Source organism: Oncorhynchus mykiss, chromosome 18 (assembly GCF_013265735.2).
Source record: "Oncorhynchus mykiss isolate Arlee chromosome 18, USDA_OmykA_1.1, whole genome shotgun sequence".
Lineage (NCBI taxonomy): Eukaryota > Metazoa > Chordata > Actinopteri > Salmoniformes > Salmonidae > Oncorhynchus > Oncorhynchus mykiss.
This window is the reverse complement of record NC_048582.1, coordinates 33,936,511-33,961,956: the sequence shown is the minus strand read 5'-3', so window position 1 is coordinate 33,961,956 and position 25,446 is coordinate 33,936,511. Positions and strand designations below refer to the sequence as shown.

The 25,446-nt window shown below is 41.8% G+C and overlaps 1 protein-coding gene across 1 annotated transcript in view; it reads right to left on the bottom strand.

The window, feature by feature from the left end:
* LOC110496055 (zinc finger protein ZFPM2-like) overlaps positions 1 to 23,275 on the bottom strand; it is a 121,279-nt gene extending 98,004 nt beyond the window's left edge. Inside the window, exon 1 of the mRNA XM_036952532.1 lies at positions 22,955 to 23,275. Coding sequence (XP_036808427.1) covers positions 22,955 to 22,994 — 40 coding nt within the window. The 5' untranslated portion in view covers positions 22,995 to 23,275. The remainder of the gene's footprint in view (positions 1 to 22,954) is intronic.
* Between the last annotated feature and the right edge of the window lie 2,171 nt (positions 23,276 to 25,446).

The window sequence follows — 25,446 nt, the reverse complement described above, 5'->3', positions numbered from 1 at the left end:
GGTATTCAAAGTGCCCTAACGGAGTGTTAAACGCCGTCTTCCACTCGTCCCCCTCCCTGATGCGCACGAGATGGTAAGCGTTACGAAGGTCCAACTTAGTGAAAAACCTGGCTCCCTGCAGGATCTCGAAGGCTGAAGACATAAGAGGAAGCGGATAACGATTCTTCACTGTTATGTCATTCAGCCCTCGATAATCTATGCAGGGGCGCAGAGACCCGTCCTTCTTCTTGACAAAAAAAAACCCCGCTCCGGCGGGAGAGGAGGAGGGGACTATGGTACCGGCGTCAAGAGCTACAGACAAATAATCTTCGAGAGCCTTACGTTCGGGAGCCGACAGAGAGTATAGTCTACCCCGGGGGGGGGTGGTTCCCGGAAGGAGATCAATACTACAATCATACGACCGGTGTGGAGGAAGAGAGGTGGCCCTGGACCGACTGAACACCGTGCGCAGATCGTGATATTCCTCCGGCACCCCTGTCAAATCACCAGGCTCCTCCTGTGAAGAAGAGACAGAGGAAACAGGAGGGATAGCAGACATTAAACATTTCACATGACAAGAGACGTTCCAGGAGAGGATAGAATTACTAGACCAATTAATGGAAGGATTATGACAAACTAGCCAGGGATGGCCCAAAACAACAGGTGTAAAAGGTGAACGAAAAATTAAAAAAGAAATGGTTTCACTATGATTACCAGAAACAGTGAGGGTTAAAGGTAGCGTCTCACGCTGAATCCTGGGGAGAGGACTACCATCCAGGGCGAACAAGGCCGTGGGCTCCTTTAACTGTCTGAGAGGAATGTCATGTTCCCGAGCCCAGGTCTCGTCCATAAAACAGCCCTCCGCCCCAGAGTCTATTAAGGCACTGCAGGAAGCTGACGAACCGGTCCAGCGTAGATGGACCGACAAGGTAGTGCAGGATCTTGAAGGAGAGACAGGAGTAGTAGCGCTCACCAGTAGCCCTCCGCTTACTGACGAGCTCTGGCCTTTTACTGGACATGAAGTGACAAAATGACCAGCGGAACCGCAATAGAGACAGAGGCGGTTGGTGATTCTCCGTTCCCTCTCCTCAGTCGAGATGCGGATACCTCCCAGCTGCATGGACTCAGCACCCGAGCCGGCAGAGGAAGATGGTAGTGATGCGGAGAGGGAGGCGACGGAGAGCGCGAGCTCCTTTCCACGAGCTCGGTGACGAAGATCAACCCGTCGCTCAATGCGAATAGCGAGTTCAATCAAGGAATCCACGCTGGAAGGAACCTCCCGGGAGAGAATCTCATCCTTTACCTCTGCGCGGAAACCCTCCAGAAGACGAGCGAGCAAGGCCGGCTCGTTCCAGCCACTGGAGACAGCAAGAGTGCGAAACTCAATAGAGTAGTCTGTTATGGATCGATTGCCTTGACATAGGGAAGACAGGGCCCTGGAAGCCTCCTCCCCAAAAACAGATCGATCAAAAACCCGTATCATCTCCTCCTTAAAGTCTTGATACTGGTTAGTACACTCAGCCCTTGCCTCCCAGATTGCCGTGCCCCACTCACGAGCCCGTCCAATAAGGAGAGATATGACGTAGGCGACACGAGCAGTGCTCCTGGAGTAAGTGTTGGGCTGGAGAGAAAACACAATATCACACTGGGTGAGGAACGAGCGGCATTCAGTGGGCTCCCCAGAGTAACACGGCGGGTTATTGATTCTGGGCTCCGGAGATTCGAAAGCCCTGGAAGTGGCCGGTGGATCGAGGCGGAGATGGTGAACCTGTTCTGTGAGGTTGGAGACTTGGGTGGCCAGGGTCTCAACGGCATGTCGAGCAGCAGACAATTCCTGCTTGTGTCTGCCTAGCATCGCTCCCTGGATCTCGACGGCTGAGTGGAGAGGATCCGAAGTCGCTGGGTCCATTCTTGGTCGGATTCTTCTGTTACGGTGCGTGAATGAGGACCCAAAAGCGAATCAACTTAAACAGAGCTTCTTTAATTACCAAACATAGGTAGGCTCAGATGGACCGGCAGATTCCGACAGGACAGGACAAGGTTACAGCAAACATGACGACAGTCTGGTTCAGGCATGAATGACACAAACAAACAAGAATCCGACAAGGACAGGAGCAGAAACAGAGAGAGATATAGGGACCTAATCAGAGGGAAAAAGGGAACAGGTGGGGAACGGGGTGAATGGGTAGTTAGAGGAGACAAGGGACAGCTGGGGGAAAGCGGGGGAGAAAAGGTAACCTAACACGACCAGCAGAGGGAGACAGGGTGAAGGGAAAGGACAGAGACAAGACAACATGACAGTACATGACAAAATGTGCCCTTTGGTTTCCATTGGGCTGTCAATTATTGTTCCAATGTCCGTTGGTCATGTGAGTACCTGTGCTGTGTTTTGGCTTTCGTGCCGCTTGTGTTGCGCAGATGATTAAGGGTCTCGCCCCGGTGTATTTATTCAAGGTACTCATCGCTCTATTTTTGTGGTTTCAACCCTGTGTTTTGCATACGCGTTTGTTTGGTCTTCGTCCCCGTGCCTTTACATGGCACGCTGTAATTTGGGTGAAATTTAACATTTAAAAAAAGATTACGCATTCCTGTGCCTGTCTCCCGATCCCTTTAGACCTAACCAAATCATGAGAAAACAAAAAGATAATTACTTGACACATTGGAAAGAATTAACAAAAAAACAGCAAACGAGAATGATATTTGGCCCTAAACAGAGAGTACGCAGTGGCAGAATACCTGACGACTGTGACTGACCCAAACTTAAGGAAAGCTTTGACTATGTACAGACTCAGTGAGCATAGCCGTGCTATGGAGAGAGGCCGCCGTCGGCAGACCTGGCTCTCAAGAGAAGACAGGCTATGTGCACACTGCCCACAAAATGAGGTGGAAACTAAGCTGCACTTCCATACCTCCTGCCAAATGTATGACCATATTAGAGACACATATTTCCCTCAGATTACACAGATCCACAAAGAATTTGAAAACAAATCCAATTTTGATTAACTCCCATATCTATTGGGAGAAATACCCCAGTGTGTCATCACAGCAGCAAGATTTGTGACCTGTTGCCACAAGAAAAGGGCAACCAGTGAAGAACAAACATCATTGTAAATACAACCCATATTTATGTTTATTTATTTTCCTCTTGTGCTTTAACTATTTGCACATAATATGACATTTGAAATGTCTTTATTCTTTTGGAACTTTTGTGAGTGTAATGTTCACTGTTTTTTTTATTGTTTATTACACTTTTGTTTATTATCTATTTCACATATTTTGGCAATGTAAACATATGTTTCCCATACCATTAAAGCTCCTTAAATTGAAGAGAGAGAGAGAGAGAGAGAGAGAGAGAGAGAGAGAGAGAGAGAGAGAGAGAGAGAGAGAGAGAGAGAGAGAGAGAGAGAGAGAGAGAAGTCAGTTCAAGCATTCCCGAAATAAGATGTCCACATCAATGATCAATACAATCTGCCTTCACAGAGGTCTTTCCTCTTCTCAGGCAGAGATTAGACTAGAATAATAGAAAACATTTTTGTCAAGGGAGAAATAGGTTGATACAATCAATGGGTTCTACTCCACTCTGCTTTTAAATTCTGAATAAAAGCATATTCTACACAACAAAGTGGTTATTCCACAGTGAGCAAAACGGGAACTGATCCAAAAGCCTAAGGTTGCACTGCAGGGCTAAATATTCACAAAAGCAAAAGTAAGCCACTGAAGGTAGTCAGAACATAACACACTTTTTTATCTGCCAGTACAATGTTGATTTTTTTCATTTACTCCTGATGCCTCTGGGAAGTTCATATTTGATTAATTTTCCTCCCCTCCACACAATTGTACTCATTTAAATCCCAATGATTCATTGCTGCTCCGAGCTACGCAAATTCTTTGATATTTGTATATTCCTGTTTTTGCTTTAATCAGGGGCGGTGACGGAATTGCGGCTACCTACCTGCCTGAAGGAATTAGTTCAGGACATTTTCACCTTTGAAATACTGTATGACATTTTTTCAAGTCATTTGAAACTTTGCATATTTACATTAGAATTTATGCTTGGAGTCTGACTGAGGATACATGAGGTGTAAAGAGAATATTGGTTTTGCACCACAAACTTATTGTTTGTGGTGGGTGTGTGTGTGTGTGCGTGCGTGCGTGTGGGTGTGTTCTTCTAGTTTTGTCGCACCTGGACTACTTTTCAGTCGTGTAGAGCCATGACATAGAGCCATGACTACATGGACATCTATTCCACATCTATTCCAAGCAGTAGAATCAGATTTTAAAAAACAGGTAAAAATTCACCTTATGGAACAGCGGGGACTGTGAAGAGACACACAAAGGCACAGGCACACACACACGTGATAAGATACGAACTTTACACACACGTACACATGGATGTTTTTATTGTAAATACTGTATGTGATCGTGGAGTAGTGGCCTGTGGGAACACACTAAATGTGCTGTGTAAAGTGTTATGAAATGTAATGTCATGTCAAATTTGAAACTGTATATAACTGTTAATGTTGCTGGACCACAGGATGGGGATCATTAATAAATAAACACAAATACAAATATCCTTGTGGGGGGGATCTTCAATCCCCAAAAGTCGCCACAAGGATAGTAACATAAGGAAAAGTATCCCTCGTGTGGACATTTCCCACGTCCGCATAAGGGCAAAGGCTATTTTAAGCTTAGAGGTTAGGGTTCAAATTAGAGTCATGTAAGAGGTTAGTAGTGGTTAGGTTTAGGGTTACGGGTTAGGGTAAGGGTTAAGCTTAGGGTTAGGGGTTAGGGAAAATAGGATTTTGAATGGAAATACATTTTAGGTCCCCACACGGAGAGAAGAATATAACGTGTGTATGTGCGTCTGTGTGTGCACTTACACATGTGAGTATGTTTGTGCATGCATGTGTGTGCTCTTAAGCCTTGTTCACACTGCAGGCCTTAATGCTCAAATCATTGCTTAGAATGTTCAAAGTGATAGTGTAAGAACTCTTTCTGGCTAGCCACAGTAGTACAGTATATCGTATAATACAGTATATACAGTAGCTAGGTAGCTGCTTAGCTTTCTAACACATTCACTCATTTATTTTTAATCAATTAACAAGCTAGTTAGCTACCACATGTTCTTGTCAAACTGTCAACAAGCAACAGTCTAAAAAGCACTTGAGGGCAAATAAATCAGATTTGACCATTCATACACAAGTCGCATGGCCAGGAATCAGGAATCAGATTTGTATCTGACTTCAAACTACCTACGAAGGTGTTTGAAATGTGGCTTGAAATATCCGACTCAATGTGCTTTTTGGCTGTTCGATTTGAGTCCCTTAAAACTGACAATGTCAACAGACTTTACTCTCTCTTATTCTTACACACAGCGTGAGAGCATCTTGACTGGCTGCCTCACCGCTTCGTATGGCAACTGCTCTCCATCTGACTGTAAGGTGCTACAGAGGGTAGTGCGTACGACCGAGTACTTCACTGGGGCAAACCAATATCTACACAGGACTCTCTGTATTGCAGTGTGTTGTGAAATCGGTGAATGTATTGTAATGATTTTAAAATTGTATAACTGCCTTAATTTTGCTGGACCCCAGGAAGAGTAGCTGCTGCCTTGTCAGCAGCTAATGGGGATCCATAATAAATACAACATACAAATGGACCCTTTTTGCACTAACTCTTTTGACTCATCACACACTGCTGCTACTGTTTATCTATCCTATTGCCTAGTCACTTTATCCCTACCTACAGTGCCTTCAGAAAGTATTCACACCCCTTGATTTTTCCACATTTTGTTGTGTTACAGCCTGAAATTAAAATGGATTACATTTACTTTTCATTGTCACTGGCCTACACACAGTACCTCATAATGTCAAAGTGGAATTGTTTAACGTTTTTACAAATTTATTCAAAATGAAAAGCTGAAATGTGTTGAGTCAATAAGTATTCAATCCCTTTGTTATGGCAAGCCTAAATAAGTTTAGGAATAAAAATGTGCTTAACAAGTCACATAAGTTGCATGGACTCCCTCTGTGTGCAATAAGTGTTCAACCTGATTTGAATGACTACCTCATCTCTGTACCCAACACATAAAATGATATGTAAGGTCCCTCAGTCAAGCAATGAATTTCAAAAACAGATTCAACCACAAAGACCAAGGAGGTTTTCCAGTGTCTCACAAAGAAGGTCACCTATTGGTAGATGGGGCAGGGGGGGAAAGCAGACAGTGAATATCCCTTTGAGCATGGTGAAGTTATTAATGACACTTTGGATGGTGTATCAATACACCCAGTAACTGAAGACACAGGCGTGCTTACTAACTCAGTTGCCAGAGAGGAAGGAAACCGCTCAGGGGTTTCACCATGGGGCCAATGGTTACTTTAAAACGATTACATAGTTTAATCGCTGTGATAAGAGAAAACTGAGGATGGATCAACAACATTGTAGCTACTCCACTAACGCAATTGACAGAGTGAAAAGGAAGACCGTACAGAATAGAAATATTCCAAAACATGCATCCTGTTTGCAACAAGGCACTAAAGTAGTACTGCAAAAAATGTGGCAAAGCAATTCACTGATTGTCCTGAATACAAAGTGTTATGTTTGGGGCAAATCCAATACAACACATTACTGAGTACCACTCTCCATATTTTCAACCATAGTGGTGGCTGCATCATGTTATTGGTCTGCTTGTATTTATTATGGATCCCCATTATTTGCTGCCAAGGGAGCAGCTACTCTTCCTGGGGTCCAGCAACATTAAGGCAGTTACATATATTTCATTTCATAATACTTTTCACAACACATTAAGTGTGTGCCCTCGTGCCACTACCCTACTAGCACATACGTATATACACACAATACAAAATCAGTTAACTGATGTGGAATAGAGTTCCATGTAGCCATGGCTGTTGTAATCATTAAGGAGTTATTCAGGATAAGAAGAAACAGAATGGAGCTAAGCACAGACATAGAGGAAAACCTGGTTCAGTCTGCTTTACACCAGACAGAGTACATGTGTACGTGTGTGTAGAGTGCGTGTGTTATCATGTGTATGCGTGTGTCGGTCTCTTCACAGTCCCCACTGTTCCATAAGTTATATTTATATCTGTAACGATGACGCTGTGAGTCGAGAAGCAGGTGCAGGTGAAACGTTTAATGAAAACAACAAACATGAAACAAGACAGCGTAACAGAAGCGAGGTAACATGAACGCAGGTGCAATACCAACTGAGGATTGAACAAAAGGAAGGGACCTAAAAAGAGGAGGTTATGAGGTCCAGGTGTGAGTCATAACAATGAGTGCCAGGTGTGCGTAATGATGAGTGCCAGGTGTTAGCAATGATGATTCCCAGGACCGGTGGATAGTATTCCGGCGACATCGCACACCGGAGAGGAGGAGCAGGAGTAGACTTGACTGTATCTGTTTTTTTTAATCGGATTCTACTGCTAGCATCAGTTAACTGATGTGGAATAAACATGGTGTGGTGCTAAACACAGACAAGAGGAAAACCTGGTTCAGTCTGAGCAATTGGGGGAGAAGGGCCTTGATGGTCACTTTGACAGAACCCCTAGAGTTCCTCTGTGGAGATGAGAGAACCTTCCGGGAAATAATCTATAGAATTTGTTTCTCCAATCAAGTTGTAGAAATATCTTAAGGATGATCAATAGAAACAGGATGCACCTGAACTCAATTTCATGTCTCATAGCAAAGGGTCTGAATACTTATGTAAATAAAGTACTTCTGTTTAAATTTTTCATAAATGTGCAACCATAAAACATAAAACTGTTTTGCTTTGTCATTATGTGGTATTGTGTGTAGATTTATGAGGAAATGAATTTAATCCAGTTTAGAATAAGGCTGTAACGTAATAAAATGATGAAATTGGGAAGGGCTCTGAATACTTTCTGAATGCACTGTACTGTACATATCTACCTCAATTACCTCGTACCCTGCACATCAACTCGGTACTGGTACCGTGTATATAGCCAAGTTATCATTACTCATTGTGTATTTATTCCTTCTTTTATTGTTTTTCTATTATTTCGCTTTTTTTCTGTCTTCATTGTTGGGAAGGGCCTGTATGAATTTCACTGTTAGTCTACACCTGTTGTTTACGAAGCATGTGACAAATACCATTTTATTGATTGATTGGATTGTGTTGTAATTCACTTGTTGATAAAGCTCACAATTTTTTTTTTTATAAACTCTGGTAGACTGACTGTGATACGAACAATACAAATGTACAGAAATGGATGAGGGAGAAGCCTTCCTTCTCTCAAACACTGACTGAATCAGAAGAGCTAGAGAAACCACAACACAGAGACACACACACACACACACTAATCTACAAAATAAAATATGCAGGTATGATCTGAGTGACTGTAAATTACATAGTTATGTTTGTCTCCCTCCTGCGATGTAATAGGAGTGTGTTTGCAAGGTGATAGCGCCAGTGCACACTATCAGCTGGCTCCACAGTACAGTATGGGGCCTGCATCACAGAGCTGGCGCCCTCCACAGGTCCCCTAATTAGAGGTGAGGTAATTGAATGTGGAAATCATTCCTGAGCCTCAGCCACTACACTGCCTCTATACCATGCACACTCACGGACAGACGCACGCACGCACGCAAGCACACACACACACACATACGCACACATACACACAAACATACACATACACACAATGCTGGCTGATGCCTGGCTCCTGGTTTTCGAACCTGGTGACCGTAGCTTGCTTGGCCCAGGGACACAGCACTGCAGCAGCACCTGAGACTTCAATAGAAGTCAATGTAATCTGAAGTGTTTGTCAACCTTACGGTCCCTGGACCTGAACTCGTCCTCGGCCTTAGTGCTATGGTTAGCATCTCCATAGACGTGCATCTTACCAGTGTTCATAATAACACTAAGGCGTGAAACCTAAGAAGCATTTTCAAATCAATCAGCCCATTGTCACTTCATTAGGAACAGATGTCTCATGTTTTGAGGAAGCATGCAACTGGCATGCTGACTGCAGGAATGTCCACCAGAGCTGTTGCCGGAGAACTAAATGTTAATCTCTCTACCATAGGACTGTCATTTTAGAGAATTTGGCAGTTCGTCCAACCAGCCTCACAATCGCAGACCACGTGTAACTACGCCAGCCCAGGACCTCCACATCAAGCTTCTTCACCTGTGGTATCGTCTAAGACCAGCCAGCTGGACAACTGATGAAACTGTGGGTTTGTACAACTTAAGAATTTCTGCACAAACGGTCAAAAACGGTCTCAGGGAAGCTCATCTGGGGGCTCCTCGTCCTCACCAGGGTCTTGACCTGACTTCAGTTTGGCGTCGTAACCGCTTTCAGAAGGTAAATGCTCACCTTTGATGGCCACTGGCATGCTGGAGAAGTGTACTCTTCACGGATTAATCATGGTTTCAACTGTACCGGGCAGTATGGAGTCGTGTGGGAGAGCGGTCTGCTCATGTCAATGTTGTGAACAGAGTGCCCCATGGAGGCGGTGGGGTTATGGTATAGGCAGACAACAAAAACAATTGCATTTTATCGATTGCAATTTGTATGTACAGAGATACCGTGACGAGATTCTGAGGCCCGTTGTCGTACCATTCATCCGCCGCCATCAACTCGTGTTTCTGCATGATAATGCACTGCTCCATGTCACAAGGACCTGTACACAATTCCTGGAAGTGGAAAATGTCCCAGTTCTTCCTGCATATTCACCAGACATGTCACCCCATTGAGCATGTTTGAGATGCTCTGGGTCGACAATATTCCACAGGCCACAATCAACAGCCTGATCAACTCTTTGGCAAATGGTGGTCACACCGCTACCTTTTAAAAAAAAAAAAAAATTATACCCCTTTTTCTCGGTATCCAATTGTTAGTTAGTAGCTACTATCTTGTCTCATTGCTACAACTCCCGTGAGTCCTCCGACACACAACCCAACCAAGCCGCACTGCTTCTTAACACAGCGCGCATACAACCCGGAAGCCAGCCGCAGGAAACACTGTGCACCTGGCAACCTTGGTTAGCGCGCACCGCTCCCGGCCCACCACAGGAGTCTCTGGTGCGCGATGAGACAAGGATATCCCTACCAGCCAAACCCTCCCTAACCCGGACGACGCTAGGCCAATTGTGCGTCGCTGCACGGACCTCCCGGTTATTGTGCGTCGCTGCACGGACCTCCCGGTTGCGGGCGGTTACGACAGAGCCTGGGCGCGAACCCAGAGTCTCTGGTGGCACAGCTGGCGCTGCAGTACAGCGCCCTTAACCACTGTGACACCCGGGAGGCTCGCTACCTTTTTTTTAAAGAATCTGTGACCAACAGATGCATATCTGCATTCCCAGTCATGTGAAATCCATGGATTAGAACCTAATTAATTAATTAATTTCAATTGAGTGATTTCCTTATATGAACCGTAACTCAGATTGTTGCATGTTGCATTTATATTTTAGTTGCATTTTAGTTATTGAATTATCCAGGGCTTGTAACTCCTCTACCTTAGGTCTTAAGACCACAAACTCTAAAAGTCCTTCGGGCTATAGGGAAATTCTACTTCAATCATTAAAACATAAAAACATAAAACAGGGCAGGGACTTGGGAGGATTGATCATATGATATAAACGGGACCCTTCACCGAGAAAAATAAAAAAGGGTAACACCCAGGGTTGGTTAAACTCAGAAAAGGGCACAATCCTTAGTGACAATGATTTATACATAGGTGTGGTTTATGCTTCTCCCTCAGATTCATCTTACTATGATGATCAGTTTTCTGATCATCTCCAAAGAGAGACCAACCAGTTTCAAGATGAGGGGAATGTCATTTTGTGTAGGGATTTTAATGCTAGAACAGCTTCCGAACCTCAAAGCCCGAGGGTAGTAGACATACAGTACATTTGGACGTCCCTCCATATACCCCACTAGTAATAGAACTAGCCCTGACCAGGTAGTAAACTCAAATGGAAAGGAGAGTGCATCTCTTCTTTGGGAAGATTCACCTACTGCTCAGCTCTTGTGACCAATGTTGTTGACTATGCAATCTCAGACTTGAACCCCTCCACCATTAGTGCATTCACTGTCAGACCACAGACACCATTACGGGCGGGAGTTTGTGTACACTGATTCATCGAAATAAAATATACAGATGGGCCCCTGACATCGCAGCACACTTAAACACAGCATTGCTTTGCCCAGAAATTACAATCTGTATCACTGATTTCCTTTCAAGTACATTCAGCCCAAACCTCCCTGACATAAATTTGGCTGTGAATAAATGAAATTAGATGTATCATAAAGTAGCCACAAAAGTAAATTTATGCAAACGGGGGGAAAAAAATACAATTGGAAACCTCAAAAAGGGAAATTGTTTGATGCTGAACGTAATCTCATAAGAAAATGTTTTAGAGCTTTATCAAGTAGAAAACATCACCAACCACAGGATAGAGATGTTCGGCAACAATATTGTGACACATTGAAAGAATACAAACAAAATCTAAGATGGAAGAAATGGAAGCATTTTGGAAATACTCTGAAAGAGATTGAAGATTGTTCTGGGAGAAATGGAATGGTTTAAATGGAAAACAAAGGAATGACCTAGCCATTCAAAATGGCAACATTTTGATATTTTTTTTTAGAAAACCTCTATGAAATAATACCATCAGAAGACCTTACCTTAAATCCCCAAAATATTCAAGAAAAACGCAGCTCCTTACAACACACAATTAAAAACAACCAGAACCCAATAGACAACCAACTTACACAGGCTGAACTTTCAAAGAAAATACAACGCCTTAAACCTGGAAAGGCATGTGGCCCTGGCAGAATCAAGAATAAAATGCTTAAACACAGAACTCCTGAGCTGCAGAGCTATCAGAGATACAAAACATAGACAGATCCTGACCAAATACAGGCACAGTGATCACTAATTGGCTATCGAAAAAGGGAGACACAAAAAGACATGGCTATCCAAAGAGGAGTGTCTATGTGGTCACTGCACGACAGGGGAGGTAGAGACAGAGATGCACTTTTTCCTCTACTGTGAGAAATACTCCCAAATATTTTTCAAGAAAATATCTCAATCAATTCCCAACTTCTATGCATTTACTAATGACATAAAGCTGTGAATTTGGATGAGGGAGAAACCTCAAATATTACTGCCAGATACAGTATGTACGTATATGATTTTCATAGTCTTAGGGACATCCCATGGCCATTAACTACTTGAAGTATTTACATTGTATATAACTTACAAGTAATAGTGTGACCATCATCCATGTACATTTTGTTTTTTATTTAATTGTCAATATATATATTTTTTTATAATCTTATTTTTATTTTTTATAAAATGTATCAACCGAAGATTACACAATACAACAGCAGTATTGTTGTACCTGTATACATGATTATATGTACTATTATTATTATTACTACTGAAATGAACTGTATTTCATTATCCTCATTGCATTGTACTGTATTTACTGAAATGCTATACCACTATACTGCTTTGGAAAAATCTACAAATTGTATTTCATGCCAATAATGCGATCAGAATTTTTATTTCAGAGAGAGAGAGAGCATAGCACTCTCCACATGCCCCTCCTGCCCGGCTGCCACACATCAAACACGCAGCTGTGGCACCTTGGCTGGGGACAAGGGAATCCGATCCACCACGTTACGCTGTGCGGTGCCATGCTGCATTGTGTGTCCAATCTCCTCAGTGCCGTGACTAACGGCTCTCTCTATCTCTGGCCTCTCTCTATATCACTCACTCTTTCTCACTCTTACTCTCTCTCCCTCTCTCTATTTCTCCCTAGGTCTGTGCTGCTATCACCTCAGGGCTGTTTTCAGTGGGCCAGGAATCGAGAGAGAGAGAGAGAGAGAGAGAGCGAGAGAGAGAGAGAGAGAGAGAGAGAGAGAGAGAGAGAGAGAGAGAGAAAGCACAACCTGAGACCTAAATTAACTGTTGTTTACCTCCAGGACTTGAGGGAAGATAAAAATGTCTCCCTCAACATTGCATCAGTTTAGCCTTTTAGATCATAATGAATAAGGTCATATGGACATGGAAGATCTGATCCTAGCTCAGAAATCCTACCCTGAGATTTATTGTGGCCTTTTTCTGACTTGTTCTCTGAACATTTGCCATCTGTAACAAATAGTCCCAGATTAATGTTGAAAAATCTGCATGCAAATTTTAGGTTTTCGGTTCAAAGAAACAATGTGATTGAGATTCGTCCTCCCCCATTTTTGTTGGAACCATCTTCTTCTCGCATGCATAAAGAGTTATTAGTGCCGTGTATTAAAGACGCTTGTTTCATTCCCACATTACCATAATCCTACCCACGTGCATCTCTGGGCTTTCTTCCTCACCATGAAGACTGATTGTTTATTTCCATCTTTAAATGAGATTAGGAAGACTGATTGTTTATTTCCATCTTTAAATGAGATTAGGAAGACTGATTGTTTATTTCCATCTTTAAATGAGATTAGGAAGACCGATTGTTTATTTCCATCTTTAAATGAGATTAGGAAGACTGATTGTTTATTTCCATCTTTAAATGAGATTAGGAAGACTGATTGTTTATTTCCATCTTGAAATGAGATTAGGAAGACTGATTGTTTATTTCCATCTTTAAATGAGATTAGGAAGACTGATTGTTTATTTCCATCTTTAAATGAGATTAGGAAGACTGATTGTTTATTTCCATCTTTAAATGAGATTAGGAAGACTGATTGTTTATTTCCATCTTTAAATGAGATTAGGAAGACTGATTGTTTATTTCCATCTTTAAATGAGATTAGGAAGACTGATTGCACAGCCCTTAACCACCAAAGGTTCAAATCCCCCAGAATAATGAATGCCCCCCCCCCCCCCCCCCCCTTTTAACTGGGAGAGAGGAGAGGAGCACCAAAACTTCCTTAAGTGTTGCCGCTTGTATTTAGTGTCAACAATATAAGGCCTAAACTTTACAATAGAGGGACACTGGTAGTGTTAACACTCAGAAAGGAAAGGAGACGGAAGGACAGTTGACCTGGGTTTGTCCTTGACTTGCTTACTGTTCCCCCTGTTTGAAGAGATCTAGAGATTTTGATCTAGTTGCAACAGTCAAACTGTTGATTCCTTGGTGGCTGGTCTGGCTGCCTCACATCAACCAATCTGTGTTTATCAGACCTGTCTGTCTTCCCTTCCAATTTATCACCTTCACTCTCCTCTTCAGACCCAGACCCTCTCCCTCTCCCTCTCCCTCTCCCTCTCCCTCTCCCTCTCCCTCTCTCTGTCTCTCTGTCTCTCTGTCTCTCTGTCTCTCTCACTCACTCACTCACTCACAGTTCAATTTCAATTACAGTTTTTCTCAATTGCTAAAACACAATTTCTGAAACCTTGCTCCATTTCCTGAAAACATTAAACACAAAACCTAATCTTCAAGCACTATTTACATAACCTCTGACTCCTCTTGCAAAATGAAACATTCGCCTCAAAAAGTTATACCTGTGTTCAAAATCAAACACTGCTCTCAAATCATAAACAAAGTGATCAAAATTATATATACTCTCAAGCAGTCAGTAAACAATACACCGAAAAATAGAAAACACATCATTCAAAACATACAATTCTCAGGGAGAAGTACATTTTTAATCTAAAAAAATATTCATATTTTTACGTCATTGTCTTTTGATCAGAAATACTACTCTGCTTTGCACTTTGCAATTTTGATTTTTGTTCTTCCTCCTCCTTGTACCCCTGTTTTTACAGTACTGTACCCTGCATCTCACAAACTTGTCCTTTGTCTCTGTGATACTGTAATTCTTGTTCTTTGCTGATATGAACCTGCAACCAGTCAAAATCTATTGAGCAGTCAGTACTAAATGTAAAGCACAATGTTCAGGGCCATACAATTTGTCCATTGTACAGTATACAGCCTACAATGCACTGTACTACAGTATCCATTCTCAGACGTTCTCCTTCCCACCTTCAACAACCTGTTTGCTCTCTGAACTGGTTTATATTGGTTGTGTCGCATCATTTGAAACAGGTTAAATCAATTTTGAGTGGTTGTGTTCAATCAATGACATGGGTTCTCTATTTGTATTTGATTGTTGCCACTTGGTTTACCAGTATGGATGACATGTGCATTAGAGTGCAGAATGTGTTTTGTGTATGAGAATGTGTTTAGAGTGTTGCTGAAAAGTCTAAGTGAGATCTGCATGGGTCTGTGTAATCTGAGGGAAATATGTGTCTCTAATATGGTCAAACATTTGGCAGAACGTTAGGAAGTGCAGCTCAGTTTCCACCTCATTTTGTGGGCAGTGTGCACATAGCCTGTCTTATCTTGAGAGCCAGGTCTGCCGACGGCGGCCTCTCTCCATAGCACGGCTATGCTCACTGAGTCTGTAAATAGTCAAAGCTTTCCTTAAATCAAATCAAATGTATTTATATAGCTCTTCTTACATCAGCTGATTTATTATATACTGTACAGAAACCCAGCCTAAAACCCCAAACAGCAAACAATGAAGGTGTAGAAGCACGGTGGCTAGGAAAAACTCCCTAGAAAGGCCAAAATCTAGGAAGAAACCTAGAGAGAAACCAGGCTATGAGGGGTGGCCAGTCCTCTTCTGGCTGTGCCGGGTGGAGATTATAACAGAACATGGCCAAGATGTTCAAATGTTCATAAATGACCAGCAGGGTAAAATAATAATAATCACAGTAGTTGTTGAAGGTGCAACAAGTCAGCACCTCAGGAGTAAATGTCAGTTGGCTTTTCATAGCCGATCATTCAGAGTATCTCTACCGCTCCTGCTGTCTCTAGATAGCTGAAAACAGCAGGTCTGGGACAGGTAGCACGTCCGGTGAACAGGTCAGGAGGGTTCCATAGCCGCAGGCAGAACAGTTGAAACTGGAGCAGCAGCTTTGGTCAGTCATACATACTGGTCAGGTATTCTGTCACTGTGCACTCTCTGTATAGGGCCAAACAGCGTTCTAGTTTTCTCATTTTTTTTGTTAACTTTTTCCACTGTGTCAAGCAATTATCTCTTTGTTTTCTCATGATTTGTTTGGGTCTAACTGAGTTGCTGTCCTGGGGATCTCTGGGGTCTGTTTGTGAACAGAGCCCCAGGACCAATTTGCTTAGGTTCATCTCTCTGTAGGTGGTGGCTTTGTTATCGAAGGTTTGGGAATCGCGGTGTCCAGGTGGAATTTGTATTTGTTGTCCTTGCAACTGGACCTTCTTTGGAACACCATCATTTTGGTCTTACTGAGATTTACTGTCAGGGCCCCTTGTCTGACAGAATCTGTGCAGAAGATCTAGGTGTTGCTGTAGACCCTCCTTGGTTAGGGACAGGATCACCAGATCATCAGAAAACAGGAGACATTGGACTTCACTCTAGTAGGGTTAGGCCTCTCTCTCTCTCTCTCTCTCTCTCTCTCTCTCTCTCTCTCTCTCTCTCTCTCTCTCTGTCTCTGTCTCTCTCTCTCTACAGTCAAATCCTTTCTGAACTTCACTGATTATTCAAATTACAACAAGGAATTAAATTAAGCGAATTACAGAACAAAATCAACTTCCTTCCTCTCTGAATCAAATCCTTTACATTTAAAATACATTAGAACACACTGATTATCCTGCCATACTTTGAGGAAAATCCACCTCCCTCTGTGCAGAAAAACGAATCAATGAATGAATTCAAGCCTGCAATGTTTTTTTTCTTCACAACTCGCATTCCGTGTTCTACCATGAGCAGACTAGATATTGGTATCGATGTTGTTCAACAACAACAAACAGAAGGGAGATCGTGTAACTGATAATGGTGGTTGACTAACACAAGCATTGATCCCTGCAAGCTAACTGAAGGTTAACCTGAAAATAAAAGGGATTTTGTTGCCGCAGGCTTGCTGGACATCACTAATAGCAAATCTACAACAAACACTGGAACATAAGTGATAAAGATTTGTCAAATAAACATCTTGCTTGTCTTGCTTTTTTACATTGATTATATCAGAAAAGAACAAGGCCAATTTCAATGGATTGCGATGATTGTGTCAATTCTGGAATTAAGCCGTTCACACCAGTTTGTACCTCATTCTTCCATCACAAAACAAACTTTAAACGTTTTTCCAGTGTAGTTGATTGAAGACAGATTCTATTCTTTAATGCACATTTTCTCTGCATATTGAGGCACAACAGAAAGTTGCCCAAACAGTCCATACAGTCCATTCACTCTCATCAACTCCAACACTTTCTAACCAGCCTCTCAACACAATAGCCCCAAATGTACACCCCAGTAAATCTACCCCAAAAGGGAAACACTGTAACAAATCAACACCTTTCATTCATCCGAGGAAGTAGTTATCAACCCCCTCATTTAACAAAGAAAGCAGTCATCAACACCTTTCATAACCTCCCACAGGGTCTGCCTTGGCCAGACCGCTCAGTGCTCCGCTTGCTAACAGAGAGGATCACCTGACAACACTCCTTTCATCCCTGTGCCATCTTGGTCGCAGTGATATCCATCATCAACGTGAAACGATGCAGAGTATTGTTTTATAATATTGTAGAGGGGGAGAGAAAGGAACATGAACTCCTCTTAGTCAGGTCCCAACTACTGTACATGTGTCAATCGCTCTTACCCAATTAGAGTTAAGTGCCTTGCTCAAAGGCACATTGACAGATTTTCACCTAGTACGATCTGGAATTCAAAACGGAAAACTTTTGGATACTGGCCGAACGCTCTTAACCGTTAGGCTACCTGCCGCCTCTTTGTAGACCAATGGACCACAACACAGTCTACCTAATTAGCAGAGTGCACAGATGCTGGGGATGGAGAGAGAGACGCTGGCATGCAGTCACCCCTCTTCATGTCGCATTGATCTGGGAATTATTAATTCTTCACTGACTGAGAGCCACACTATCAAATTGGCATATAATAACAATAGAAGACAGACTTTTATCATTAATAAGGGAAATTTAGAATATTTAGAACATACATTTCATATTGTTTATTCAAATTCTGATCACCTGGAACTACTATACACTGTAAAGGGGTTGCCGTTGTCACGTTCTGACCTTAGTTCCTTTATTATGTCTTTGTGTTAGTTTGGTCAGGGCGTGAGTTGGGGTGGGTAGTCTATGTTCTTTTTTCTATGTTGTATTTCTGTGCTTGGCCTGGTATGGTTCTCAATCAGAGGCAGCTGTCGATCATTGTCTCTGATTGAGAATCATACTTAGGTATTCTGTTTTCCCCATTTTGGTTGTGGGTGATTATTTTCCGTGTCAGCGTTTGCTCCATACGGGACTGTGTCGGTTTCCATTTATTCTCTTATTCTTTTGTTTTCTGTGTACAGTTATATTTCATTAAAATTATATTATGGACACTTACCACGCTGCGCATTGGTCCGATCCTTCCTACTCCTCCCCAGAAGAGGAGGACGAAAACCATTAGAGCCGTGAATTTGACATTAACTTACAGACAACTCAGTGGCTAGCAAAATTCTGTATTTCATTTTACAGTACACCTACTGTAAAGTAGCTTAGTGATGAGCTTTGAGGGCACTATGGTAATGAACGATGAGCTGTAGTCAATGAATAGCATTCTCACATAGGTGTACCTTGTGTTGAGTGCAATAGAGATTGCATCATCTGTGGATCTTTACATTTTATTTAACCTTTATTTAACTAGGCAAGTCAGTTAAGAACAAATTCCTATTTACAACGACGGCCTACCAAAAGGCAAAAGGCCTCCTACGGGGGGGGACCGGGGCTGGGGACGGGGGCTGTGATAAAAAACAAAAATATATATATATAGGACAAAACACACATCACGACAAGAATGTCTGTTGTGGCGGTATGCCAATTGGAGTGGGTCTAGGGTTTCTGGGATAATGGTGTTGATGTGAGCCATGACCAGCTTTTCAAAGCACTTCATGGCTACAGACATGCGTGCTACGGGTCGGTAGTCATTGAGGCATGTTACCTTCTTGGGCACAGGGACTATGGCGGTCTGCTTGAAACATGTTGCAATTACAGACTCCGTCAGGGACAGGTTGAACATGTCAGTGAAGACACTTGCCAGTTGGTCAGCGCATGCTCTGAGTACACATCCTGGCAACCCGTCTGGCCCTGTGAATGTTGACCTGTTTAGAGGGCTTACTCACATCGGCTACGGAGAGCGTGATCACACAGTCGTCTGGAACAGCTGATGCTCTTGTGCATGTTTCAGTGTTACTTGCTTCGAAGCGAGCATAGAAGTTATTTAGCTCGTCCAGTAGGCTTGTGTCACTGGGCAGCTCTCGGCTGTCCTTCCCTTTGTAGTCTGTAATAGTTTGCAGGCCCTGCCAAATCCTACGAGCGTCGGAGCCGGTGTAGTACGATTCAAGCTTAGTCTTGTATTGATGCTTTGCCTGTCTGATGGTTCGTCGGAGGGCATAGAGGGATTTCTCATAAGCTTCCGGGTTAGAGTCCTGCTCCTTGAAAGCAGCAGCTCTAGCCTTTAGCTCAGTGCAGATGTTGCCTGTAATCTATGGCTTCTGGTTGGGGTATGTACGTACGGTCACTAAGGGGATGACATCATCAATGCACTTATTGATGAAGCCAGTGACTGATGTGGTGTACTCCTCAATGCCATCGGAAGAATCCCGGAACATAATCCAGTTTGTACTAGCAAAGCATTCCTGTAGTTTAGTATTTGCTTCATCTGATCACTTTCCTATTGACCAATAAAATAAGAAAGTGACCTGCCTTACTCAAGAAAACAAAAAAGAGACCATGTTTGTATGCGGCTTTATTAACTCAATGATATATATTATTTTTTACATTGTTTGCAAACTGATATACTGTATGACACGTTATAATACCAAAATAACATGCAAAACAGGCAAAACAAGTGGGTCACTATAACCACATAGGAGTTAAATTGGTACAGCGTTCTTACTCCCAGGTGCAACAAATATAGCCTCTGACAAGGCAAACCGCAAAATACGTTAATGAGCCTGAAACAACAACACCGTGCACGCATTAGTGGTCAAAAAGTTTTTAGCGCTCCAAAGATACGTTATGGTACTGTATTCTGTGGGATGGAATTACAGTATCATTCGAAATACAGCAATTATTTCACTGCCCACAAAATGCTTCACAGTATTTTACTGTTGATTAATGTAAAAATGGACCGTATAAATCACTGTTTTTATTACAGTGTAATGTTTGGTGTAATTCGTTTAGGTAAATCCTATGCAGTAAACGTTTTACACACCATGTTTGGTTCACTTCAGACCTTGATGTCTCTCAGTCCTATCAATCCTAATTGTTTGAAAAGGTTGCAAGTTGCCAATCCCACAGTGCTGTACAGTAACAGTAATGTACTGTTAAACCAAGATTTCTTTGGAATTTACGGTATAATTGACTGTTTACGCTTCAAATCACCCAGAGTGCATTGCCATGCAATTTTATGTAAATAATTAATACGGTACTTCTTAAAGTTGTACAGTGTGGGAATAACGTGGCTAAGGGTATTGGAGAAAGACGTTTTTCATAGTATTTCACTGTTGATAATACCTCAAATTAAATTGGCTACAACTGGGGTTGAAATGAAAACTTACAGGAGGGTAGGTCTCCAGGAATAGGGTTGGAGAGCCGTGCATTACAGTGTGCACACTAGCAGAAAGAGTCAGGACAGGTGCCCAATTGAAACATGGATATTTACAGTACACTACCTCTGAAGGAGCAGATAGGCTGTGTGTAGAAGAGACATGGTGGTGTGTGGACACTGTGAAGGTTTCAAAGCACGACCCCATATCACACATACCCAGCCTAGCCCAATCTGCAATGCATTGGACATTATTTTAATCTCCCTGTCATAACTTTGGCCAGCCCAATCTGAACAATATTTATTGGCATATTGGCTTGGAGGTGATAAGGCAAAGAACAACAGCTGCCACCAACTTGGGCTGGTTAGATTTGGCTGATACCATTGATATATGTTTTCCCATACAACACCACCTTGTCATCTATCTGGTTTTGGGATCTAACTCTTATTACAATAAAAGCTCTGTATTTTTTTTTGGGGGGGGGGGGCAAGATGAAAGAAGGTGGAAAAGCCAACGTGAAAGATTCCCAGGAAGAAATGCCTTTGTTATATCTCTGTGTGATGGAAAAAATAGAGAAATAATTATACTAATATGGGCACAAAAGTTGAGGCGGGGGAAAAAAGACATAATATATATATATCACCATATTATCAGAATATCCTGGAGGTGGGATAACAAAGGGCCTCGGGAGTGTGGACAGAGTGACTATTTTTTGTGTTATCATCCAGTGGTGGTGGGGGATTATCAGGAAACTGCAGACTGCCAGGCTGGAATTCTAATGGTAATAATGGGGTGTCTGATGGTATATCTTCTACAGCTTATCTTCTCCATTATCTCCCCTTATCACCTCAGTCATCGGGGCAAATTAATGGAGCTCTTTCAGACCTCCTCTTTTTTATCTGCTCTGCAGAGGGCACCCCAGAGAATGGAATAAGCTAAATATTAAAATACTCTGCTCACTGTGAATCGCATGGCCAGATAACAGGCAGGGGCAATGCGTTCCATTGAAGGGGGAGCAGAAAAATCCTCCTCACCCTTTAACAACCTTTTTGTCCTCTGCTATAACTGTCTGCGCTGATGGGCTGGCTCTCAGGCTCACCACATTCCCCCAACTATACTTGAGTTTTTACTTTGACGTATAACCCAATAATAGGGGGTGAGCCGTACACACTGCGTTACAGTACACACTGTATTAAAGTACATACAGGTCACGTGCGTTGACCTAATGTAAGTTTGAAGGGTTGAAATAGTTAAATGATTTAAACACACTAGAGTTTTTACTCTGATAACACCAAGGCAGTCCAATGACATAAGGTGAGCAGAACAGACTGCATTATATACAAGGTAAACACTTCACTTGAACCCTCTGTAATAAGGGTTGCATAACACTGTCATAACAATAACATAACATATATCATAAACAGCCACGGGCATAGTCATGATGAAATATATATATATATATATATATATATATATATATATATATATATATATATATATATATATATATTTAGAAACATGTAAACATTGTGTAAACAAATGCCATATGAGGGCAGTGGTTTGTATGAGGTTAAAGGTTTAGGACAGGTCATCAGAATGTGTTGGGTGATTTTACCCCGAATCAATGATAAATGACAATACAAATCTTCCCACAAGCACACAGAAAAATTATATTTAATGCAGTGACTTTTAGTAGTTAAAAATACACTGAACAAAAATATAAATGCAACAAGATTTTACTGAGTTACAGTTCATATAAGGAAATCAGTCAATTTAAATAAATTCAGTTGGCCCTAATCTAAGGATTTCACATGGCTGCTGATGGAACACATGGATACATTGTATTAAATCACACACTTCTAAGAAATAGTATGAAAAGAGCAACAACAACAAAAGTAGGCTGCAGTAGCTCAAGAATAACAGTTGCAAAAATTACCACATTTCACAAAACTCCAGAACATTTTGTATACAACTATTTACAAATGATTGTGACCATTCATTATATAGTATATAGTCCTACTGTTATAATGATGATGATTTCTTCCAAATACGCTTGCATATTTCCACACATGCTGTATTTTTTCAACATGTAGAATGTATTTCACAATAGAGAGTGGGAGACATCATTACAATCAACTTTTAATTCGTAAATATTTCAGTAACCCGTGTTTTCTGTGTTTTAATAAAGCAACACAGAAGTCATTTACGTTTAAATTGCCTTGGATTGCTTTGCTTCCTTCGGGACATGCCTAGGCTGCTGAAATATTCACAAATCAAAAGTTGATAGTAATGATGTCTCTCACTTTCTATTGTGAAATACTTTCTATATGTTGAAGATAATACAGCATGTGTTTAAATATGTTTTTTAATAAAGCAACACACAAGGTAGAGAAATATAAACTTACATTTAAATTGCCTTGGATTGCTCTGCTTCCTTCGGGACATGCCTGCTCATTGCTCAGAGCTGAGAGCTGCTCACTTGATTCCTTCTGTTATTTTCTCAAGTATGCCTTTTGATTCATCCAAACGCCAACCACTATATAGGTATTGAACAGTAGGCTACATGTGACTGACATAAAACGAGTCAAGCACCCATGGTGTATTTAGCTTCTCTCTTCTCTCGCGCTCGTACCTAGTCCTTTGAGAGAGCTGTAGTTCTCTGATGTGCGCGTGAACTGAAGCGAGACGTTGACAGAGGATCGCGTTTTTGTTTCAGAAAGAGGTGTGTGCCTCCCGGTGTTCCATTGCTGTAGGCGCAATACTAGCAGGACCAGCGGGCCCCCTTCTTTCACGGCAGGTGAGCCCCACCTGTTTTGAGTCCCACATTATTAGCAAAAAACGGGGGGGGGGGGGGGGGAATATATATATATCATTGAGTTAATAAAGCTGGGCTTGCCTGTTTTTTGGGGGGCTTGACTGTTTTGCATGTTATTTTTGCATTATTATGTGTCACATATCAGTTGGCAAACAATAAAAAAAAATATATATAATTGAGTTAATATTCCCGCATACAAATATCGTCTGTCACGTTCTGATCTTAGTTCCTTTGTTATGTCTTTGTCTTAGTTTGGTCAGGGCGTGAGTTGGGGTGGGTAGTCTATATTCTTTTTTCTATGTTGTGTTTATGTGTTTGGCCTGGTATGGTTCTCAATCAGAGGCAGGTGTCGTTTGTTGTCTCTGATTGAGAATCATACTTAGGTAGCCTGTTTTCCCCATTTTAGTTGTGGGTAATTATTTTCTGTCTAGTGTTTTCTGCACCTTTCAGGACTGTTTTAGTTTATTTCACGTTGTTATTTTGTATTTTCAGTGTTCAGTCAATAAACATCATGAACACATACCACGCTGCGCATTGGTCCGACATTTCTTACTCCTTGTCAGAGGAGGAGGAAGAATATCTTTACATCGTCTCTTTTTCTGTTTTCTTGAGTAAGGCAGCACCCGGGAATGAACCAGTCGGAAACGTACCGACCTAACAATAAACAATCACGCACAAAGTAAAGGTCGACCGATTATGATTTTTCAACGCAGATATCGGCCGGGTTTTTTTACATTTTTTTTTGTAATAATGGCAATTACAACAATACTGAATGAACACTTATTTTAACTTATAATAAGTATATAATACAATAAAATATAATACAATATAATACATCAATAAAATCAATTTAGCCTCAAGTAAATAATGAAACATGTTCAATTTGGTTTAAATAATGCAAAAACAAAGTGTAATATGTACAAAAGTAAAACAAAGTAAAAGTGCAATATGTGCTATGTAAGAAAGCTAACGTTTCAGTTCTTTGCTCAGAACATGAGAACATATGAAAGCTGGTGGTTCCTTTTAACATGAGTCTTCAATATTCCCAGGTAAGATGTTTTAGGTTGAGGTTATTATAGGAATTATAGGACTATTTCCCTCTATATCATTTGAATTTCATTAACCTTTGACTATTGGATGTTCTTATAGGCACTTTAGTATTGCCAGTGTAACAGTATAGCTTCCGTCCCTCTCCTCGCTCTTCCCTGGGCTTGAACCAGCAACACAACGACAACAGCCACCATCGAAGCAGCGTTACCCATGCAAAGCAAGGGGAACAACTACTAGAAGGCTCAGCGTGAGTGACGTTTGAAACGCTATTAGCGCGCACTAACTTGCTAGCCATTTCACTTCAGTTACACCAGCCTCATCTCGGGAGTTGATAGGCTTGAAGTCATAAACAGCGCAATGCTTGACGCACAACGAAGAGCTGCTGGCAAAACGCACGGAAGTGCTGTTTGAATGAATTTTTACGCGCCTGCTTCTGCCTACCACCGCTCAGTCAGATACTTAGATACTTGTATGCTTGCATGCTCAGTCAGATTATATGCAACGCAGGACACGCTAGATAATATCTAGTAATATCATCAACCATGTGTAGTTAACTAGTGATTATGATTGATTGTTTTTTATAAGATAAGTTTAATGCTAGCTAGCAACTTACCTTGGTTTACTGCATTCGCGTAACAGGCAGTCTCCTTGTGGAGTGCAACGAGAGAGAGGCAGGTCGTTATTGCGTTGGACTAGTTATCTGTAAGGTTGCAAGATTGGATCCCCCGAGGTGACAAGGTGAAAATCTGTCGTTCTGCACCTGAACAAAGCAGTTAACCCACCGTTCCTATGGCCGTCGTTGAAAATAAGAATGTGTTCTTAACTGACTTGCCTAGTTAAATAAACGTATAAAAAAATAAAATAAATGTAAAAAAAAAATTATCGGCGCCCCAAAATAATTAGGGCCGATTTCAAGTTTTCCTAACAAACGGAATACAGCCCTAATTAATCGGCCACTCTGATTAATCGGACGACCTCTAGCACAAAGACATGGGGAAACAGAGGGCTAAATACACAACACATAATGAGGGA